The sequence below is a fragment of the Callorhinus ursinus genome, unplaced genomic scaffold (genome assembly GCF_003265705.2).
Source record: "Callorhinus ursinus isolate GAN/ISIS: 27379988/994484 unplaced genomic scaffold, GSC_fseal_2.0 scaffold1, whole genome shotgun sequence".
Classification (NCBI taxonomy): Eukaryota; Metazoa; Chordata; class Mammalia; order Carnivora; family Otariidae; genus Callorhinus; species Callorhinus ursinus.
The window spans coordinates 23,815,282-23,837,490 of record NW_027397063.1 but is presented as its reverse complement, the minus strand read 5'-3'; the positions used below and the strand labels follow the sequence as shown (position 1 = coordinate 23,837,490).

The window sequence follows — 22,209 nt, the reverse complement described above, 5'->3', positions numbered from 1 at the left end:
TAATAGAATTTCAAGGTGTTTTTCAAATCAACATAATATTTCATTAATGAACTGATTAAAATAATGGTTAGAACCTAGGTAAAACATTATTCAGAATAAACAAAGCAGAAGGTGGGGCTAAACATAACAAATGTACAAAATGAGACATAAATCCCAACATATGTACCTCGATCTTCTAAATATTTCTTGAAAGGATTTTTTAAAAGCAACGAAAAACCAAAAACTTTAAACTGTTTTGTAAAACACATCTGCAGAATTAAATATAATGTAAATTACTTACAAAATAGTCAGTTTGTGTTCAAATTGTAGAGTGTTTCATTCAGCTGTGCAGCTGTTAACTATGATCCCAATTTAAGAGAATTTTAATTCATGATTAGTATAGTATATGCTTCGTACCAGATATATCTGGAAGTAAGAACCAAAAGATAGCAAAATTCTATGATAAGATATAAATATATATTCATCTTTATGTTTTTCAATTACTTTGAAGCTCTTGAAAAACTTGTGCTATATATTTTTCTGTGCCTTCTCATCAGAGTTAAGAGAAACAAAAAAACCCCTTTGCACATTTTGTACATAAAATAAAAAAGATTTAAATATCTAAATTCCATATAGAAGTAGAACTAGAGATGCCCATACTTCAGAGTCACTTTCTCGTACTTATTCCCAAAATGAAAGTAGATCTCAAAACAAACAAAACAAAACTTACACATTGATAGCTTTCTCCAGCTAGAACCAAATCTGTAAGAATAACATGAAATAACAGCTTTTATTTGCGCCTCAAATAAAAGGTGGTGTAGGGATAAATTCAAGTAGCCAAGGTTCAAATACGTGTTTGGTCTCATATTAGCTGAGTGCCCTCCATTTCCTCATGTATAAAATAGGTCAATAGTAGTCACTGATCAAATAATGTATTTCTGAGGATTTAGAATATATAATGAGTTAGAATATATAAAATACTTAGAACAGTACCTCTAGCATATAGTGCTATATAAATGTTGGCTGTTACTAGTTTATGCTATTAGGACCTGAAGATTTTTTTAAAAGCCATGGTTCCTACATTCCTGAAGTAAGTCAGAAATATGCAAACTTCACTATATAATACAGAATAATATAATATAATATGTATCATATTGTATCGTATCTACTGATGAAAGTATTTTAAAGGTAGAGAATCTGGTCCAAGAATTTCCGATTAACCTGTTCCAGTGGAAAGAAATCTCTAGTGATTTATTAAATTTATTTATATGAAAGAGAGCAAGTGAGAGTGAGCGGGGAGGGGTTGAGTGAGAGAGAGTCTTAAGCAGACTTTGTGCTGAGCACAGAGCCTGACCTCACGATCAGGGCCCTTAGGTCACGACCTGAGCCAAAACCAAGGTTATGCCGCTTAACCGACTGCACCGCCCAGGTGCCCCTCTAGTGACCTAGAGGACTGGGTCCTGGTTTTGAATAAAGCACAACTAAAGGAATATTCTGGGGACACTCAGTTTCTATAGACTTCAGGTTTCTCGATTATGAAAAGTTAATGATTGAATAAATAATGGGACTCTATATTAGAGAAAATATACTTTAGAACTAAAAAATGACCCACCCATTCATTTATTCATTCATTCAACCAACATTTGAGTGCCTATGAGGTGCCCAGCTCTGTTAATGCTGGAAACATAAAAGTGACTAAAACAGTCAAGAATTCCTGACTCTGTATCGTATTTTAAGAGGAACGAAACAGTCAACACAAATAAAGAAATATGTAGTATGCTAGATGGGGTAAGTGCTCTGGTGAGAAAAACAGAACAAAACAGAACAATAAAGCATAAAATGGGTATGAAAAATATTGTGTAAAGATGCAATTTTATAATTGGTGGTCAGAAAAAGATCCTCCTAGAACATCTGATTTTATTAAAACCTGAGAGAGGAAAGAGGAGGTTTGTAGATTTATGGAAGGGAGGATTCAAACCAGAGGAAGAACAAAATATTTAGGGCAGGTGGTTGTCTGAGAGAACACTCTAGAACAGCACAGAGGCCCTTGGGAGAAAGCAGAGTGAGCCCTGGCGAGTAAATGGGATTAGGAGATGCTGTCAGGGAAGAGTGAGCTCTCACTCTGAGTGAGATGGGAAACCACTGGAGGTTTTTGAGCAGAGGAGAGACAGGGTCTGACTCAGCTTTCAACAGGATCCCTCTGGCTGCTCTTTGAAGTGTGGCCTAGAAGTGCAGTTACTTCCATTTACAGCCTTTCTCAGTAAGGAATACTGCGTTGCTCATTTCAAGACAAATACATTTTCCCCACATAAGTAACATATGCAAATTAGCCAGGGAAAGCTGAAGATCTTAATCCTCAGCTATGGAGCATTGGAGATGCTACTATGTTGTAGTGTGGTGTAGAGGGGCAATATTTATGAGAAAGACAGAGCTTCTCCAGATGCTCTTCCCTTGGGGACTCACATGCTCATTTGCATATTAAAGGCTTTGGGAGATCCTTAAATGTGTTGACTTCAAAGTCTCCCAAGCCTATCCTACCATGAAACCCCCCCCCCCCCACAAGGCCCACACCCCCCCACCATGTGCTTTGGTTCAAAACAAGCTGGGTTTAAATATAAGATCCATGACTCCCGGACCCCTGAATCTTCAGTTAATGATTTACTATCTCAACCTCATCTCTAAGTGAGGATAATAATACCACCTCACATAGTCATGGTGAGAATTCGATCAAGATAATGTCTGTAAAGGGCCCAAAATGTTGCCCTCAATCAGTGCTACTTCCTGGTGTCTTCTCCTTCATCTTCAAAAACAAATTGTCTGTTCACATTAGAGGAGTAAATTCTAGCGAGACCTATGTTGCTAATAGTTAAGGTCCCAGGTTCTACCAAAAGGACTTAGCAATATAGCACCTAGGTTTAGAACATCTCTAATGTCCCCAGGATGCTGAGATGCTAAAAGGCAAGCACATTTACAGTAATTCCACAGAAGCTTGCATACATCATAGTTGATATTTTTTAATGAGCTTTAGAGACAATGACACTAATGGAGTTCTATCCCACTATTTCCTGTAGTGAAGAAATTGGCCCAGGTGACAGTGCCTTAAGTCTTTAAGTAAGTGAAGACAGATCACCTGGGAGATCTCTTCTCCCTATGGTTCCCGGTTTGGGGCCCATAATTAGACATTCTAAAAGAGAAGCAAACAAACAAAAGTAATGCTTTTAAAGTGTGGCCTATGTACATTTAAAAGAAAGCATCATGGTAAAGTTTATTCTTTCTTGAAAAAAGTTATGCATATTTTAAGAATCCTACCTACCATTCTTTTCTTTCATTTTTTTTACTACTCTAACCCTAAATTATTTCTCTCTTCCTTGAACTGCCACTGTGTGTTAAATCTATACCCCACCACATGTGATTTATTACATATGACTTTTGTTGCTATCACATATGGCAATTAGAATCTGTAAGCAATACTGTATTGCTCATTCAAACAAAAAATAAGTTTCCCCCAAAGTAACGACCATATGCAGTTTAGTGAGGAAAGCTGAAGTTCTTAATCGTTAGGAATGGAGGATTAGAGATATTACTACATGAGCAGCATGGCATTGAGTGAGCAATGTTTACTAAAGAGACACGGCGTCTCAAAACAGTCCATGTTTCCAACAGATGTGTTTAATCTCCCTTTATTTGGGTTACTTTAGGTCATTTTATTGAATAGAACTTCTCTCTCTCTCTTTCTTTCTTTCTTTTTTTTTTTTTAAGTACGCTCCGCACCCAGTGTGGAGCCCAGTGCTGGGCTTGAAATCACGACCTTGAGATCAAGACCTGAGCTAATATCAAGAGTCAGTAGCTTATGGGGCACCTGGGTGGCTCAGTCATTAAGTGTCTGCCTTCGGCTCAGGTCATGATCCCAGGGTCCTGGGATGGAGCCCCCCATCGGGCTCCCTGCTCTCTACTCTCTGCTCAGTGGGAGGCCTGCTTCTTCCTCTCCCACTCCCCTTGCTTGTGTTCCCTCTCTCACTGTGTCTTTCTCTGTCAAATAAATAAATAAAATCTTAAAAAAAAAGACAAAGATTTCACAGATTATTCAGCAGTTTCATGTAAAAATTGCTAAGCTAGCTGTTGTACCCTGAGAGATAGTATCTTGGAATATGCAACACAGACTTTGTGTGTACTGTATGTTTATGCTGCTTCTCACCAGATCTTCTGGAACTTTCAACAGTATCCCAGATCCTGGCACAGTCTGATTCTAAGGCTTCTTACTAAGAGGTGAAGAGAGCAATGTTCTGGTTTGTAGTTTCCTTAGGAACTCTACTCTGCTCCTCCTGATCTGGGTGGTGATATCTGGAATCCCTGAAGGGACTTTGGGAGTTTTGTTATTTCCTGAGTTCCTGTAACTATCCCCATGAAAGATAAAATCAGATCAGACCAACCTAAAGAGATTATCACAGCTCCAGAATCCTTACTGTTAAAGAAGCCCCATTCACATAACTATTTGAGTGTATTATTTTTGGGTTTCCTCAAAATTCTCAAGGAGACATTTTAGGGATCCTGAATTTCATAAGTTCCAAATGAGATCAGAATTTTCTAAGTGGAACTTTAGAATTTGCAACTCATTCAGATCATAGCGATCAGAATAGTTTCTGAGTGCAAATTAGGACATTTTCTCCTTCCCTTGCTCTTTGTCAGAGTTCTATTGCACATGGCAGAGTTGCCTGCAGACCTGACATAGGTAGACATCATATCCATGTGTACACACTCACACTTGCACGCATAGTCATACACACACATTGCACATTTTATGCATTCTACTAGTAATTTAATCTCCAGGAGTAGAAGTGGAAAGGTGACAAGTTGCTATGATTCATCCATCTCCAAGAATGATGGAAATATCATTTAACCCTAATGAAACATTGTTTCTACTTCTTCTGATAGGTTCCACTCCCGAGCTTGTGCAGCTGGCTACAGTAAGAGCTCTGAGGGTGATTGAGTTTCTTTTTGCATCTTGTCACTATAGAGCCCTTTACTGGTTCTTGCACATAGATGACCTTTATAAAGTGTTTGTTTGCAGAGGTAAGAGTAAGTGAGTGGAAGGAAGGTGTTGCAAAAGTTCTCAGAACATTGAGTTTCACTTGTTATAGATCCCTAATACCTTCTGACTACAAATTCTTGTCTTCAGATGCCACCTTTACTGATATAATTGACAGAAAAGTTCACTTTGCATGAGACAGGGGAAGAAGAAAGGGCCAGCATATGAGTTGGTGATGATGGTCCTCATCAGAGGCTGGTCAAAAGTTAACTCCTTGAGGATTCTTATTGCTGACTCCGAGGTAATATAATCTCTAAGGATAAGATAGAGGAGATGGAGTGGAGAGGGGGTTGTTGATAAGTGAGGTTGAAAAAGAAAAGGATTGGATTAAAAGGAGTATTCATATGGTTTCCATTCAATGATAATGAGATCAATAAAGGAGATCTTGAGAAATTTTAGCAAACTTCCAGAGACCAGGAGATCCGTGTCTGGAAAACAATGCAGTAGGGAGTCTCATACATATTCTAGTTTACATTTAAAAGTATACACTTTTGGTGCGCCTGGGTGGCTCAGTCGTTAAGCGTCTGCCTTCGGCTCAGGTCATGATCCCAGGGTCCTGGGATCGAGCCCCGCATCGGGCTCCCTGCTCCGCGGGAACCCTGCTTTTCCCTCTCCCACTCCCCCTGCTTGTGTTCCCTCTCTCGCTGTATCTCTCTCTGTATCTCTGTCAAATAAATAAATAAAATCTTTAAAAAAAAATAAAAGTATACACTTTTTACTAAGTGGATGTTCAAAATCTTCATTTAAAAATGCCCTCAGATGATATGAGGGTTTGAAGGATTTTCTCCTCTCTTTCTCAAGTACCATGCTTTACCTTATTTATTTTCTGTTAGTGGGTAAGCTTATCTTACAAGCATGTTTTATCCCAAGAAAGAACATATTCTATGTTTCTCACTAAATATCCTTTCACAAAGACCAAATCAATGTATGTTTTCCAGCAGTTACTGCACATTCTTGTTTTTATTGCTGGAAAGATTTTGGTTGGAGTCTTTGAATTCTTATCTCCAGCCTGTTTACTGAATTTTCGGTCAACTTTCCCAGGATTAAATATCTTTCACTTTCAGAGATACCTATTAACCAGAATTTCTTTCTACAAAATGCTGCTCCACGGTCATTGGTTGTACCAACAACAACCAAAATGAATGTATGATTTGCTTTTAAAATTTTCTTTCATTAAGTAATGCATGTGCTCACTTAAAAAAAAATAAAAAACCTAAACACAAAAAAAAAAGAGCCAATCCATCTCTACTCCCCCCCCCCCCGCCCAAATCTAGCATGCATTTCTCCTCTCCAGAGACAACCACTGAAAGCAGGGCTGGTACATTCAGATAGATACCAAATAATAATTCTGAAGTTACTGTACATAATTTTATAGGTAATAATCCATTTGAAAGAAGAATAGTTCAGAATACAAGTATTTACCATTTATGAGGCACTCACCATGTCTTAGGTGTTTTGTACACACAGTGTCTTACTTAATAGAAAGAAAAAGAGAGTGAATGAATGCAAGATTGCTCCTCAGATATGCCAGGTTTAGTTTGCTTTGTGTATGGTTTTTAAAATATTTGTTAATATCTCAAGCGTTTCTATTTTTGAGAAGAGAAAACTGAGGTTTGGCATGATAAAAGAAAAGAGTAACCGGTAGGTTGGGGTTTCAGGGGGGGTGTATGGGGTATCAAAGGCCAGGCCCTCTGATTTAGAAAATGCTGAATGGCTTCTCAGGGTGCCCATCTATTATGCGATAGAGTGTAATCGTTAATATATTCTAGATAGTCATCACTCTACCTCCTGTCCTACAGGTTTGTTTGCCCACATTTGATTAAAAACAAAAATGGGAATGTAGAGTAATGTAGGGTAGAGTTATTTGAGAGTTTATTCCAACTCCTGGAAGCGGTAAGGAAGAGGTTAAACTGGACCAGGAGGGTTTTTGAAGTCCTTGGCTGGGAGGTTCCATTTGGAGAAAGGTGCAGGGGAGCGAGGGGTAGCCAGAGAAACAAGGCAAGTTCCCTTTCGTTTGGATTTCTGATCCTGAGCAGTTTGATTCTCACCTGAGGGCGCAGTCGGGCACCCCGGCTGGCGGATGGAAATATTAACGAGCAGAACTTGCCAGACCAGCGTCTGGAGAGTGTAGAGTGAAGCGCGGAAAGGACTGCGCGGCCCCTTTAAGTATTCGCAGGCCGGGGAGGAGAGGGAGGAAACTGGGAGCCGCGGGGACGGTGGGGAAACCCACAAGCAACTGAGCCAGGGAAGAAGCAGCGTGAGAGCAGAAACTTCAGACGCTGCTGATCCCGGCGGAGCTCGGGTGAGCCGCGGCGGCCGTCGCTCCCACCCGCAGCAGCATCCTCCTCGCCCCTCTCCGCCACCCGGGGGAGGTCTAGGAGCTGCCTCTCTACAGCTACCACGAGCCAGGGCTGCGGGCAGCTATCCTCAGGAAGTTTGGGCTGCAGCGTCCCAACCGCGGAGAGTTCGGGGTGCCCTGAGCGCGCGCCCCAGCGGGCGAGGGACCTGGGGCGATGGTGAGCGCTGCGCGGGGCTGGGGGCACCGGGGAGGCGCGCGTCTGTCCGCGGACCTGCTGCTGTCCCCAGTGCCCTCCGCATCCCCCAAGTGATGGGAACAAGGGCCGGCTCCGGCAACCACTGTCGCCGCACCGCCCCCTCGTTCGGCCCCAGCGCGCGGAGTCACCCAGGCACACCCCCAGCACCCTTTGCCCGTCCTGCAGAGCTGCTGCCGCTGCCTTGGCTGCCTTCCTCGCCGCCGCTGGTGGCCAGCTGTTGACTGGACTAGACTGGGGACGGACAAGCACTTTTTTTGGCCCTCCCTAATCTGTTCTCTCACCCCAAGTTTGCCGCTGCCGCGCCTGCCCTCGCCGCGGCGCTCGGGCGCAGTGTGGGGGCGCACGCCGGGAGGCTCGGCGAGACCCGGAGGCAGGAAACCGCACAACTGCTCTTCTGCCTCGGCTCTTTGTTGTTCGTTTTGGATGGTGTTTGGAAGTGGCCGAGCCTCCTCGGAAACCCTGGAGCCAGAGGCGGCAAACCTTGGAATTCTTAGTCTGCAAAGGGCTCTGAGGTATTGACAAGCGTCCGGAAAGGTCGACAAGTAATTGCCCTGAAAACTCTCGGCGGATTGACCCACGTTGCTTATATTAAGCCTTTGTGTGTAGTGTGTGTGGTGTGTGGCTTCATAAATTTGGGGACCCCATTTCTACTCCCTCCTCTTGGCATGAGACTGTATGCAGGATCCACCCGAGGACAATGATCGCGGAGCCTGCTCACTTTTACCTCTTTGGATTAATATGTCTCTGTTCAGGTAACCTCGCGTCTTTCTTCACCCTTCATCTCCCTTGCACGCCCCCTCCCCACTTTTCAGAATCAAGCCCCTCGCCCCCCAACTGCATTTCTGCGACCTCTCTCTTCTGAGGCTGGAAGGGTTCGATCCCTGTAGGTGTTTTAAGCGAAAAGGTTCTTAGTTTGCACTTTGGGTCGGCCCTTTTCCCCCATCCACCAAGACCCCGAAGCCTCATCGCAGACCTCGGCCTTTTGCCAAGTTCAGGGCACGCCCAGATCACTCTGGGCAAACGCACGGTCTGAGCTCACGGGTGGGAGGAGGCAGCGGTTGGCGGTGAGCTTGGGGCCTCAGGATGAGCCAAAATGAGTTTCATCTTTCGGCCGCTTCCTTCGGAGAGGGAGATGTGCGCCCGGGGAACTTGGGGCCCAAGAGACCCGCCAGGATTGCTGAACCTGGTCGTTCAATTCGCCCCTCCTCTTCCGAGTACAAGGGGTTATTAGTAGTTGTTTTATGTAACCAAAGTCTGTAATTAAATTCGATTCTGAAGAAACTTCAGGAAATAACTCCTTCTTACGGTGGGATATCAACTAGCCGCTCTGCCTGGCTGGATTTAGAAGGAAAACAGGCAGTTGCAATTATCTGAAGGGGAACAGTTAGTTGCCTGGGAATTTTCCCTGGCAAGGGAAAACAAGGCTGAATTTAGGATTTGGGCGATTAACTACATGGTACCGAAACTCTCTATATGAAGTGTTGGAAGGATGCTGCAATGAGGTCCTTCTGACGAGTATACACTTAAAATCGTTTTCTTCACACTCCCTAAGAAACTTTTACTAAGGGTGAGCCACGACTCAACTTTTCTTTCTTTCCTTTTGGTCGATTCTGGTTTCAATCAAGGCTCCAATTTCAGGCCTTAACACACACACACACACACACACACTCTCTCTCTCTCTCTCTCTCTCTCTCTCTCTCTCTCTACACCTCAGGGGATTTTTTTTATAGTCGAATACTGACCTTCAAGTTGCATCAGGGCCTGTAACTTAGAGTCACTCAATTTTCATGATTATGAAACAATTTTGAAAGGTTGGTTTTAGCTTTTTGCGGTCCATGGGTATGGTTTATATTTTGGCCAAAGATTTTACTTAAGTTAATGAAATATGAAAAAGAAAAAAAATTCACATCAGCTAACGATAGCAGATCCATAAAAGAATTAGCCTACTGAATATGCTTCCTGACTAAAAGGAACATTTGCAGCTAAACTAAGAACTTCATTACATTGTTATTCCTTTGAAGAAAACAGAAAACTGAAATTTTCATAGATTTCGCAGGGAATGGATGAATAGATTAAACCAACTCTTTGGGACTGCCTCTCCTTACTTCCAGATTGCCCTTTCTGTAATGTAGATCTTTTTCCCCCTAGTTTGCAGATCTGAAGGACTGAATAGTTTCCCCACCCCCATGCCCAGCCATGGATGCAAATCAAAAACATTAAGATCTGATCTCTCTATTTGTCTCTCTTTGCAGTGTCTCCCCCTAGTTTAATTTACAGCTTCAGATACCTTTGAGATTTTTGTTGATTCACCTTCTCAGTTAAAGTTTATTCACGTGTGTAAAGTGAAGTGTCAGTGTGATAAATGACTGGAGGGGCAGATTACTGAAGATAGGGGGATTAATGATCATTAGTCACTGTTTGAGCTGAGTTTGTATATGTTGGAACATTTTATCACGTCTGTAGATTAAAGATAGGGTCACACTAATAGGGTATCATTGAAGGCTGGTCGCGTCAGTGTGCAAATTCTGTCTTTACTTGGAGAAATATCGGGGGTGGGGGGTGTGTGCCATCCTTTCAGATTTAATAATTTGATTAATTGGGGTCTGAGATTTGTAGTTTAAATAGACAGGAGGCATTTCTAATCTTAAAGCTTAACTGATTTCTGGCTTTGCTTTTGCTAATTTAATTTTCCATTTAAGTCACTGATGATTATGAAAGAGTTTTGAAAGCTTTGTGAGTTTTCCCCACAGGGGTGTCTATCTGCTTCGTTCACCAGGTTGCAGGTCAGAGGCATCTTTGTGAGGTGCTTTCTCATATTTAACCTGCAGCTCTTTATCATTCCTCTGATGACTTTCACTCCTGCTATGAATCTGAACTTGGGAGGCCAAATTGCTGGGCTGCTGGGGTGATTTCCTGACAGTGTGCTGCTCTAAAGCCACACTATTGATTTGAATAAAACTTCACAGAACTCAGATAAGTAACTAGAGTTGGGCGTGCTCAAGACACCTGGACAGGGAATGAATGAAGTTCTTGAGAGATTGTGTTTCATATCTTGCCTCAAGCCTAAGATCACAGTCTATCACTTGTTAATGGAGTGTATTTAAGAGAAATGTGGTGAGCTTAAATAAATCAAAGTGTACTGAGGGGTAAGGTACCTTCAACAAGATTTAACCTGTAAAAGTATCTATTGGTTGTCAGTTCTTTTTTCTTTCTTTTCTTCTTTTTTTTAATCTGGATGCCAACCTAACAAAGTCCTATAGTTTTCTTCAAAAAGACTTAAAACTCCATTTTGATGTATTGATGTCATACTTACATCAAATATTCTTTTTGAGTTTGTGTTTGCTTTTTGTAGCCTTTTATTTATTAATTGAATGCTACAACTGTTATTATTCTGGGAAACAGATTTTGGAAAAATGGATATTCAGAACCTCATTTTTTAAGGTGAATTTCTCTAGTGAGTTTATGTATTTGAGTGTTCTTTTCTGTGGATAGCTAGACTTTTGGTAAGTGGAGCAGTTGGGGTAGCACTGAAGAAAAAGAATCTGTGTGATCTCTCAGGGACTGATTCTAAACATTCTTCCCTGATAAGTCTATCCTCTCCTCAACTCCATTTTCTAAAACCTGATTTTAAGGAGAAAAAGTTCAAATTTAGGATAGGATCCGAATTTCACATGAAGTAAAAATTTGCAGTGCTATCTTTCTTCCTTCTTTTTTTGGGGGGGTGGGGAGAATCTTTCCCTCTTGGGAAGAGGGACGTTTTTTAGATAAGTTTCACTATGCAAGCCACTTATCTGGGTCTCTGGTCTTCCCCCACCCAAAACCTCCACACAAGATCCTTTGGTAATTCCAGCAATTTCTTATTAGTTTCTTTAAAACTTTTTGACATTTAAATATACTTACTTGAATACTGTGATGTCTTTAAGTATCCTTATTTCTTGATAATAGGCCCTCTAACACATAAGATATTTATGGTTAAAATCTGGAACAGAAAGATAACCTGAAGTTTTCCTTTAGTTTTCACTATGACAGATGAAGTATTCCTTTGTGAGTTAACGTGGTATAGAATGCTAAATTTCAAACCTACAATGACAGTTGTTTGTTTATTTTACATTGAGTGGATACCTAAAATTGAAAATGCTGGTAACAGGGATAAGATGGGGGAGGAAATGTGGAATGGCAGCTTGCCAGTGACGATCAAAAATAGTTGAGTCTTCATGTGTCATCCGTGTTAATAAAGGATGCTAAGGTAATGCTATGTTAATTTCTGACCCTTTTAAAAATGTTTACTTCTTAAAAGTATAACTGCCTTGTAGGCTTGATTTCTTATAGGAAAATAAAAGGAAATCACAGTTGTTCTTCAACTTAAAATTAGACCTAGGGGCGCCTGGGTGGCACAGTCGTTAAGCGTCTGTCTTTGGCTCAGGTCATGATCCCAGGGTCCTGGGATGGAGCCCCGCATCAGGCTCCCTGCTCAGTGGGGAGTCTGCTTCTCCCTTTCCCACTCCGCCTGTTTGTGCCCCTCTCTCACTGTGTATCTCTCTGTCAAATAAATAAATAAATTCTTTAAAAAAAAAGAAATTTATTAAAAATCAGAGGATTATTAGTTTTAAATATGATTAACAGACAGTTATTTGGGGGCCTGGGTGGCTCGGTCAGTTACACATCTGCCTTCAGCTCAGGTCATGATCCCAGGGTCCTGGGATCGAGCCCCACGTCGGGCTCCCTGCTCAGTGGGGAGTCTGCTTCTCCCTCTCCCTCTCTGCCCCCCTCTCTCTCTCTGTGTCAAATAAATAAATAAAATCTTAAAAATAAGTAAATAAAATAAAATTAGACCTAAGGTAACCTGTGGAATAAATTAAGAAATTTGGTAATAAGAAAGGACAAAAAATTGAAACAAGCAGAAGTCTAGAGAAGTAGAGTAGAAGTAGATCCAGAATTAAGCTACTTTTAAAATATGGGAAGAGGGGAAGTGGGAGCAGACAGAGCAGCCATATCTAACCACACCCTCTGACCACACACCGTATGAAAAACATTACTAAGAAAGTCTACAATGACTAGTTCTATTGCTATGAAGACATGTTATCATTTATTGAACATTCGCCCTTATCTTATTAATGCTTATAAGAACCTGATGACATAGGTACTGTTATTGATAAAAATAAAATATTACTTTATCCTTATTTTATAGTTGTGGAAACTACATCATGGAGAGGTTAGGAGATGTGGAAGAGCAAGGATTTGAACCAAGTTGATTCCAAAACTCGTAACCACCATATACTCTCTCAGTTAAAGAGAGAAATGAAAAATGTAAAAAAGAAAGGTGATGGTTCAATAGTTCTTTTTTTTTTTTTAATGTTAAAACTCACCCAGAAAAATCCACCTAAATATGACGGTGGTTCGAATACTTGAAAATCTGGAAGGGAGGCATTCCTTTTCCTGCCATTAAATAAATGGTCTTTAAATTTTTAGATCACCAGGCAAGATAATCAATTCTGTATGTTGAACCGATTCACATCTAGCCTTTATCATGTCTGCATTTTGGGGGCATGTTTAAAAGAAGTGACTGAATAGAAGTCAGAAGAGTGACTGCTTGTGATGCAGAAGCACATAGATTCCAAGTCGTATTTTGGAAAACGAATGCCATTCTCATTCATGCACACTAGAAGAAAGATTTTGCTCAGAGTCCCAAGGCAAATAATTGGCACTCGTCAAGGAAGAGCCTGTGGAGAGACAATCATTTCCCCTGGGGTTGCTCTTTCCCTCTATGTTGGGCATGGGCTGGCAGTCATTTAGTAGTAGATGAGCCTTCTGCTGGACTGCTGTTCACAGATGACTCACTTCATGGTTACTGATCATGGAGCTCAATGGATTATGATCATTGAGCATTAATACCTGGTTGATCAGCTGGTTGGAAACTGCTTATGCATAGCCAATAAAGTGGCCATCCTGTAGAGATCAAAGACCACCTCCTTTCTTTACAATTCTGGATTAGCGTGGTTTCCTTTTCCCTTTCTCCCTCCACCTTCAGCCCTTTCCTTCAATCTTGCTGTTGAAGAAGAGGAAGAAAAAAGATTATGTGTAGTGTACAGGGAGATAGCTTTGATCTTCACTTCCTTGCCTCTCTCTCTCTCTCTCTCTCTGCCTTTTTTTTTTTTTTTTAACCATCCGAACAGCTATTTCTAACACTGGAAGGTGTCATGTTGCTTGCTTCATGGGAGATCTTAGTCCATTTCCCTTCAGCCAAAACAGGCTGCTACAGATTCCCTTACTTCTGAGATTTTACTTGGCTTCCGAACATCTTATGACAATGTTGTTCCACCCATACAACAATATTTTGAACAGCTTGACTGAGCATATCTTTCTGATTTCATTCACTGAGAGAAGTACCTCTGCAGTGTTCACAGCTGCCCATGGCTTAGAGCTGAAAAAGAATATCTGTTTATTTTATTTGATTAATTTATCTTATTATTTAGGGGAAAATGCATAGAAGGTAAACAATTGTAGAAAGTATTCTTCAGCCACTGGTTTGGTGCGGAATACTCTATAGGCTTAATGCCTGTCACCTAGTCTGACACTTAAATGAAGCGTTAAAAGCACCATCAATGGATACAAGCAAATGTCAACAGAGCAGTGTGGTTCTGTTAAGTGGGAATGTGTTCTTTTTATGTCAAGTGGTTGATTTGTATGCAGCATATAAGAATGAATAGACTTCGATTCTTAATAATACCATGTATTTGGAGAATCTATTTTTTAGTTTGTTTTTTTGTTTTTTGTTTTTTTTTTTTTACTAGAAAGCTTTTTTTTCAAGCACTTCTGGCAGTAACAGCTGCTGGTTACACTTCCTCAAAATGCTCTTGATTGGATTTCGGAAAGTATCAAGTTCAAAGTATGGGCCACCTATGCCTGTGTTCAACTTATCTGTACATGGCCTGAGAACCAAAGACAGCTTAGCCACAGTCAGCCATGGCAGGAGCTTGGAGTCCTTGGAACTTTCCCCTAGAATTATCAGCAAGAGGTTCTACTTGAGACTGTTAGAGACCCAGTTTGTATCCCTAACACTGTAGATTCTTCTTTCTTTGTCTATGCTTCTTTTAATGTGAGGAAAAGTATTTTAAGAGAAATGAAATTGTCACATGAGACCATTTACTACTTTAAAAATCATCTTAGGTAAATGTTATCTCTTGATTTAACTTAAAATTTCATTAAGCATAACAGTACAGTGTTTATATGACCATAAAGTTATTGGTAGCATGTTATATATGTTCATACTTTATGCACGATTATGGAAAAATACGTCGACTTGGTAAACTCATTCCTGGATGTTAGCAGAAGTGGAAACAGAGGTCCTGTTTTAGTTTCTCCCCTCTGACGTGACTGAGGCCCTTGTGCGTTATTAGCAATCCCAGGTAGAGTTTGAAAGGAAAATGGGGCTAAAGGGTAAGAGAATCAGGCCCCACATGTCTGTTTCAAGATTATTTGGCATCATATGGTGCTAATGAGATATACTCAGTCTCATAATTTGATCTCCAAATTTAAATAACCTGTATACTAATTATATTTTTTGTTTTAGCTCGTGATGTCTTTTCCACTTTTCCAATGATGTACTAACCCTTAGTTTGGCTGAAAGTGTTTGCCTGCGATCCCTTTCCTATATAAACGAATTAGAAAATGTATACTTTTTTAGCTTCAGAGATCTAAAGTGGATTTTGTTTACTCAGGCTTGCTTTAAAAGGCAGTCTTTATTGCTCTGAAACTTCACTAAAATGGTGCTTACTCCTGTAACAAAGTGAGTTAAGGCACATTTGTATGTGTTAACTACACACCTCTGGGTAGCTTTAAGTGACTTTAGTTGGGGGAAGTCATTTTAGTGTCTGCACCCCATTCAGTTAGCAAATTTTCTGAACAAAGTGAACTGGCTTGTACAGGCTGTGGAAGAGAAACTCATTGGTATTTCTCCCTCATATTTGAAGAGAAGTGAAAATTTCCTTAGCAATCTTGTATCAAGTTTGGAACTAGAAGTTGTTTAAATTAATGAACTTAGTAATATATTGCCCAAACCTAAACATGTAGAAGGAAAATAGGAGAGAGTTGGAGCCTTCACCTGGGTACTATGCAGAGAGGGGGGGGTCATCCGCTGACAACATCATTGCTATTCATCTCAGTGAATTAGGGTGGGATAGAAGCATCATGGGGGCAGTTTTTAGTTAGACTTAGTGTGGCCAGAGGGAAAATGAAATACATTGCATCCTTTGGGCTTTTCTCCTATTATGGGTCATTCAATCTGAGGAGCTCATCATTTCCTAGGATTTCATATTCAAAATTATCCTTTCTCCATTTTCCATTTGACATATTGACATATTTAACATGTTTTAAATATACATGGTTATTAAGTATATATATATTTATATATATCTATATCTATCTATCTACATCTGTATCTATCTATCTATCTATCTATATATATACACATCCTGATGAGGAAAAAAATGAAGCGATTAATTAAATGATGAATTGATGCAGTATAGGCCCAGTTCCATACACTGAACCTGAAGGACTAGGGATCAGTAATAATAATAATAATAATAATAATAATAATAATAATAAATTGTAAAGCCTTAAATTTATAAAGTGTTTACTATCTGCCCCCCAGCAAAGTGCTAACATGCCCTATCTTCTTTAATACCACTTTAGGAATGAATGCATTGCCATCATCCCTGTTTATCAATATGGCAATTGAAATTTGGAAAAGTTGGTTTCTTGACTGTGGTCAATTAGCTAGTTCAGTAGAGTGAGAATTTGAAACCAGCATGTCTGATCCCAGAATTTTTGTTCTTCACCATTGTACAGACACACAACACTATTCCCTTTAAAGGAAAATGATTGTAGATGAACTGGTATAAAATGTATATATAATAAAACTATCCAGTTTTTGTGTGTGTGATGCTTTTTGTGATGCAAGATTATGGTTGATTGTGCCGCCAAGCTGTTATAGTTCTTTTTTAGATTTTAGATTTTTCCGGTCTGATTGCCTGTTCCTCTCTTCTGCTTGTCACATGATAACCCATAACAAAAAATGCATCCTGGTATAATAAAGCACAGGACATAGAAACCTGTAGCTCCAGCCCCATAACTTGGCTCATTGGAATTCAGTGCTTTTCCATTGTGAAGTAAATTTAAGGTAGTAAGGGACACCTGGGTGGCTCAGTTGGTTAAGCATCTGCCTTTGGCTCAACTCATGACTCAGGGTCCTGGGATCGAGCCCTGCATTGGGCTCCTTGCTCAGTGAGGAGCCTGCTTTTCCCTCTGCCCGCAGCTCCCCCTGCTTGTGCTCTTTCTCTCTGACAAAATAGGTAAATAAAATCTTTAAAAAAATTTTGAGGTAGTAAAAACCGAGTAAGTTTTGTGACAGCTCAATTGTCTAAGTGAATAGACATTTTCTTATCTATAGAAAAAAAAAACTATCATTGAGATTTAACTTCTCTAAGGAACTGGTGTTGAATTTTTGTTTTTTGAGTTTGAAAATAGATGGTTTACTTGGTAAGTTCTTACAGATAAGTTAATACAGATAATACAGATATTAAAAATGCATTAAGCAGAAGCTTAGGTAGAATCTGTGATTACTATTCTTTTAAAGGTATATCCTTCTTATATGACAAGTTTTATAGAAAATAAAGAATGCGGCATTTGTTAACATGATATCTGTGAATGAAACCTATCAGAAACAGTACCGGAATCAGTAGCTTTTCAAAAGCAATGTAGTTGATTTTTAAAATGTTGTTATTTTACTTTCCCTTACTCTTTTAAATACATATGTCTGGCTAAGATTGTTCTATAATTTCTAAGGTATGGTTTTCTCAGTTGAACTCACTGGTCTTCCAGAGTTATTTCCAAATGTGTAGATGACAGTTACATCTATACTCTTCGTTATTTCCATAGGTTGTTACTTTACATAAGGCTTAAGGGAAGATTGAAGGTTTTCCTGGTTCCTTACTCTGTACCACTAATCAAAATGGTATCATATTCAAAACCTTCCTTTATATGGGAGTTGGGGTCTTAGCCCTAAGGTTTTACTCTTTGTCTTAAAATATAGTTTATAATAAATTTATTTCTATATACTCATTGCTTTGCAGTTTGCCATTCATTTATGTTTGATAATGCTATTTGTTTATTATTAGTGGGCCTTAATAACATCCTTTAATCCTCAGTAAACTATTCACTATCAATCTTGATGATAATAAAAAATTATTATTAACCAGCTGTCAACTTTTGTTGCTATTAGATGCTTTAAAGAATGTGTCAAACGTACCCGATAACGTATAAGAGCTTTTAATAAAAGATCTGGGTTGTGAACTTATAGTTAGCGAAAAGAATGTTACATCATGTCAGTGAATTGTTAACAGTATATGAATGAAAGATGTTTGATATGGTGAGAGAAGGAAGAAATGCCTTCTGGGAACTGATAGGTCAAGGGGATTTACTAGGTTAGGGAAAACTTCTTGTAATAAGTGGATTCCCAGGGAATGTTGAGAGAAAGAATGGAATATCTTGTTAGGTAAAGAGAAGTGATTGAGAGGTGCATCCAGGAATGTGATCTGAAAAACCGACATAATCTATTTGAAGAGGTAAATTTCACAATAGTGCATTAGTATAGTTTTTCACTTATGATAATGTCATATTTTACTATGTAGTCATTTCATACATTTGTTTCCTTTATTTAATCACCCTTAGTAGACAACAAAGTATTAAAAAAAAAAGCTTATTCCTTATACTTATGAAATTGATGATGAATGGTTGATTACCATATAGGTAATTTAATAGAGGTTTGTGTGACTGCTCTGGAGCCTATGTTTGGATTATAAAAAGCTTCTACCAAGTGAAGAAGTATAAGATAAATGTAAATTTGATGATTGAATTCTTAGAGATTAAGACATTTATTTTTTGGCATTTTCCTATGGATAGCCATGTACAGATGAATAGATTTGGATATAATACTGTGTGTATTATTGTTATTAACCTGTCAGGGAATCATTAGAACATTAACTACCTTCCTATGCATATGTCTTGTCTGCAGTACCCAGAATGCATGGTCTTTATCCTACTCTCTTGACTTTCTGTGACAGAACCTATCTCCCCATAGTCTAGAAGATTCCATTTATAATTCTTATAAACATTTTTCTCATATTAAGCTGAAGCCCAACTTCATTCCCTGTCTTACTGGCCCTGGTTTTTATCCCCCAAAGCTATCCATGGTAAATCTAGTTTAGGTTCTCCATTAAACTGTTTCAATATTTGAAGACTGTTATGTTCTTTTTAAACCTGCTCTTCAGGTACAGTTTCTTCCAGTTTTCCTCACTTGCTGAAGAGTCATTTCCCTTGGTTGTATTGTTTTTGTTCTTATTGTTTTTATTAACTATTTTGTTTGTGCCCTAAAGTGTAACATGAAGTTTGAAGAACCTACCTTTTTTTGTAGTTAAAAATGTGGATAGTTTTTAACTTTTTCCCACTCTTCTAATAAATCTTTCATTTTATCTAAAAGTTCTCTCGGCATTTCTGGGATGTGATGCTTCTCTGTATCAGGACATTTAAAACGTATTAAGAAGCTAGATACTTAATCTCCCCACCTTGATTTCCCCCTGAACCAACTTAGAATTGCTCTTCCTGGTCTGAAGTTACAATTCTTGGTGGGGAAGAAAAACAAGATAGAATTTGTGAGATTCTGGTTTTTCTTCTCTGATAATATTTGTCATGGTTGAAAACGGAAATGCCTCCTCAGGGCTTGTAAGGAAGGGCCTGAGTTAGGTCTCAGGGATGGTTGGCTGGATGCCGCCATGGAGAGATATGGGCCCAATATAAGCAGACGTCCAGAGTTTTCAAGAGAAGATGTAAAAACATATTTTTAAGTAAAATCTCCTAACTGATAAATGGGAGCAATTGAGACTAAATTAATAATAACAATAACAATAATAATAACAATAACAATAATGTGTCTCTACCCCACATGTGACCCCACACAGGTCAATAGTTTGTGGCTGCAGTATTAGATAGGACTGTCCTATCTGTTGCTGCTTATTCCTACTTAAAACACATAAGGATACCCTCACTTTCTGTTATCTTTGGTGTTTTAGAAGCTTTCACTTTTCTGATGTTTGGCCTTCCTTCTTGTATTGTTACTAGTTAAATGGTTACATAATTGCTTATTTATTTAACCAAAAGCTTCTGCCTTTATTAAGAGCTATTTACATTTTACAAATTGTATTTGTTGAACCAGGCAAAGTGATCAGTTTGATTGTTTATGTTTATTCTTTTGTCCTAGAGCTAACAAAGAAAACAAACTGACAAACCCTTTGATGAGCTGAGAGTCCCTGATGAACTGAATAAATAAATATATCCTTGAATAAGAAGAGAAATTATCAACACAGACAGTCTAAAGGTTTACTGATTGCTATTAAGAGGCACACCACTGTGCTGCATTTGAATTACAGGTTGAGAAAATACAGTAAGGGAATTTGAAGAAATTAAATAAAGAAAATTTAGGCTGTGGTTGAATTGCAGAGGAGATTTTAACCTCCGCAAGAATTTATTGCAAGATTCTTTCAAAAATCTAGTTTCCCTTATTTGTTTTATTGTTTATAGATCATTAGCTAGTTGACAGAAATATCGTCAAGAGAGAAGCTTAATCTCAAGGGTCAGTTATCATTGCCAATTGAATATTAGCCAGAAGTGAAAATGAAACATCTCTGAAATAATTTGTCAATGAAAAATGTTATTTAATTTACAAAACATTGACTTATGCACAGTTTTCAGGAGCATATCTAGCATTTCTGTGAGGAAAGCTTGTGCATAATTCATAAATGTTTCTAAAATAACATTTGGAGGATTTCTTTAGGCCATGGTATAATTTCCTCAGGTGTTTCAGATATACTGCCAAGCTAAATATGTATGAAGAAACTTTTGTTAACTCTTTAAAAAAAACCTGATAAATTCTTACCAAATCTAAGTAAAATGTTCCCTTATGTAGAAATTGTCTATTTTTCATTATGTTTTACTCTAAGGTGCGTGGGATTTCTTTCTGTTCAAACGACTCATCCGGTTGGAAGAATATGGCAGAGTCCCATTGGGGATCATTAGGAGTATTGCTCATGTTAGACATCTATCAGGGGCAGCCCTCCTCATGCTAAATTCTGGAGTCACAGCTCACAAATAATATGAGATGCTCACAGGCACAAGGCAGGGAATAACATCTGAGTGGGAGAAGGTCAAGGCACGGGCAGGGGAAGAGGTCAGAAGCAGTAATGTGCCCTGAGCAAGGAGTGCTGATTCATTTGAAGCTGGAAACCATCACCAGCAGTTCATTGTCCATAGGAGGCATGTTTAAAGATGAGCATTATTTGATGCTCTGACAAAATGGCTTGTCAATAGTAGATTCTTCATCACCTAAAAGGGTAGCCATGAGTTCCATGCCTATGTGGAGATTATTTCTATAGTTGATAACTGCAGCATTTAGAAGAATGTAATGAGAATATATTAATTAATTTGCTTAAGTCTGGTTGATCTCTATTGCCCTCGACTGTAACTCTATTTCATTTCCCTATTTCCTTCTGAATAAAGACTCTTTCTTCCTTCTTTGTGAACCACAGATCGTTATGTTTGATTTATTTTCTCACGAGGAAGTACTCTGTGCTTAAGGTGTATTGGTATTATTGATGTGATCATATGGTACATCTGCCTAATTAGGGTTCCCTGCCTGTGAGCCAGCTTCAGCTGGTGAATAGCCTCTTACTACCCTGGCTTTTCTAGATGCTCTCCCTCTATCAGGGAATGCTCTGTCTAGAGCCATTCCTTTCTGTCCTTCTTCCTCCCCTGCTTCCATTCCAATTCCTGTTTTCCCTGATGAATCAATACAAGTGTCTCCTCCTCCAGGAAGCCTTAGGTACCCCTCCCATCCACCCAACGTAGATTTGATGTTTTCCATATCTATATCTCCAGCACCCTATAAAAGAGTATGTGACCTTGCTGGCAATCATGCTGTATTGCATTCACTTGTCTAGGTCTCCTTTCCAACTAGGAGGGTATATGTCCAATTAACTATCATAACTAGCACATTCAGTAAAATCCTGAGTGATTCAGTACATAAATTACTTTGCTTTGACAGGAGTTATAAAAGGGATTAATACTCCTTCTTATTCTTGGGTTAAGTTTTATTCTTCTAGAAACAGAGAAGTGAACAGTTGGAAAGAAGAAACACCAGAATTACCAAATACCACAAATCTTCATCCCAGTGTTATTAAAAAAAAAAAAAAGGCAAAAGTTTTCTGGAACATCTTGTGGTAGAAATGTTATAAAGCACCAAATTTGAAAGTGATGTATAAATGGGGGGCTCTCAATAGTTATATATTTATTGGATTCTACAAAATGGGTTGGGTAGGACTTTGGATGTCTACCTTTGTTTGAAGTTTATAGATTTTCCTATGATTATTTCTGTGGACTGACTGTAGTATGGCGAGGGAAAAAACATGCCTTGGATTCAGACATGGTTGTTGCTGGCTTTGAATTTGCCACTACTGAGCTTTTTATCATGCTAGATTTGAG

At 39.1% G+C, this 22,209-nt stretch overlaps 1 protein-coding gene across 8 annotated transcripts in view; it reads left to right on the top strand.

The window, feature by feature from the left end:
- Positions 1–22,209, top strand: part of ROBO1 (roundabout guidance receptor 1) — a 1,122,251-nt gene that overhangs the window by 718,203 nt on the left and 381,839 nt on the right. For 3 of the 8 annotated variants that reach the window (XM_073892057.1, XM_073892024.1, XM_073892053.1), the window contains exon 1: positions 7,317–8,372. The exons of the other annotated variants lie outside the window; for them this stretch is intronic. In XM_073892057.1, coding sequence (XP_073748158.1) covers positions 8,318–8,372 — 55 coding nt within the window. In that variant the 5' untranslated portion in view covers positions 7,317–8,317. Of the gene's footprint in view, positions 1–7,316; positions 8,373–22,209 lie in introns of those variants that run through there. 8 annotated transcript variants of the gene reach the window in all.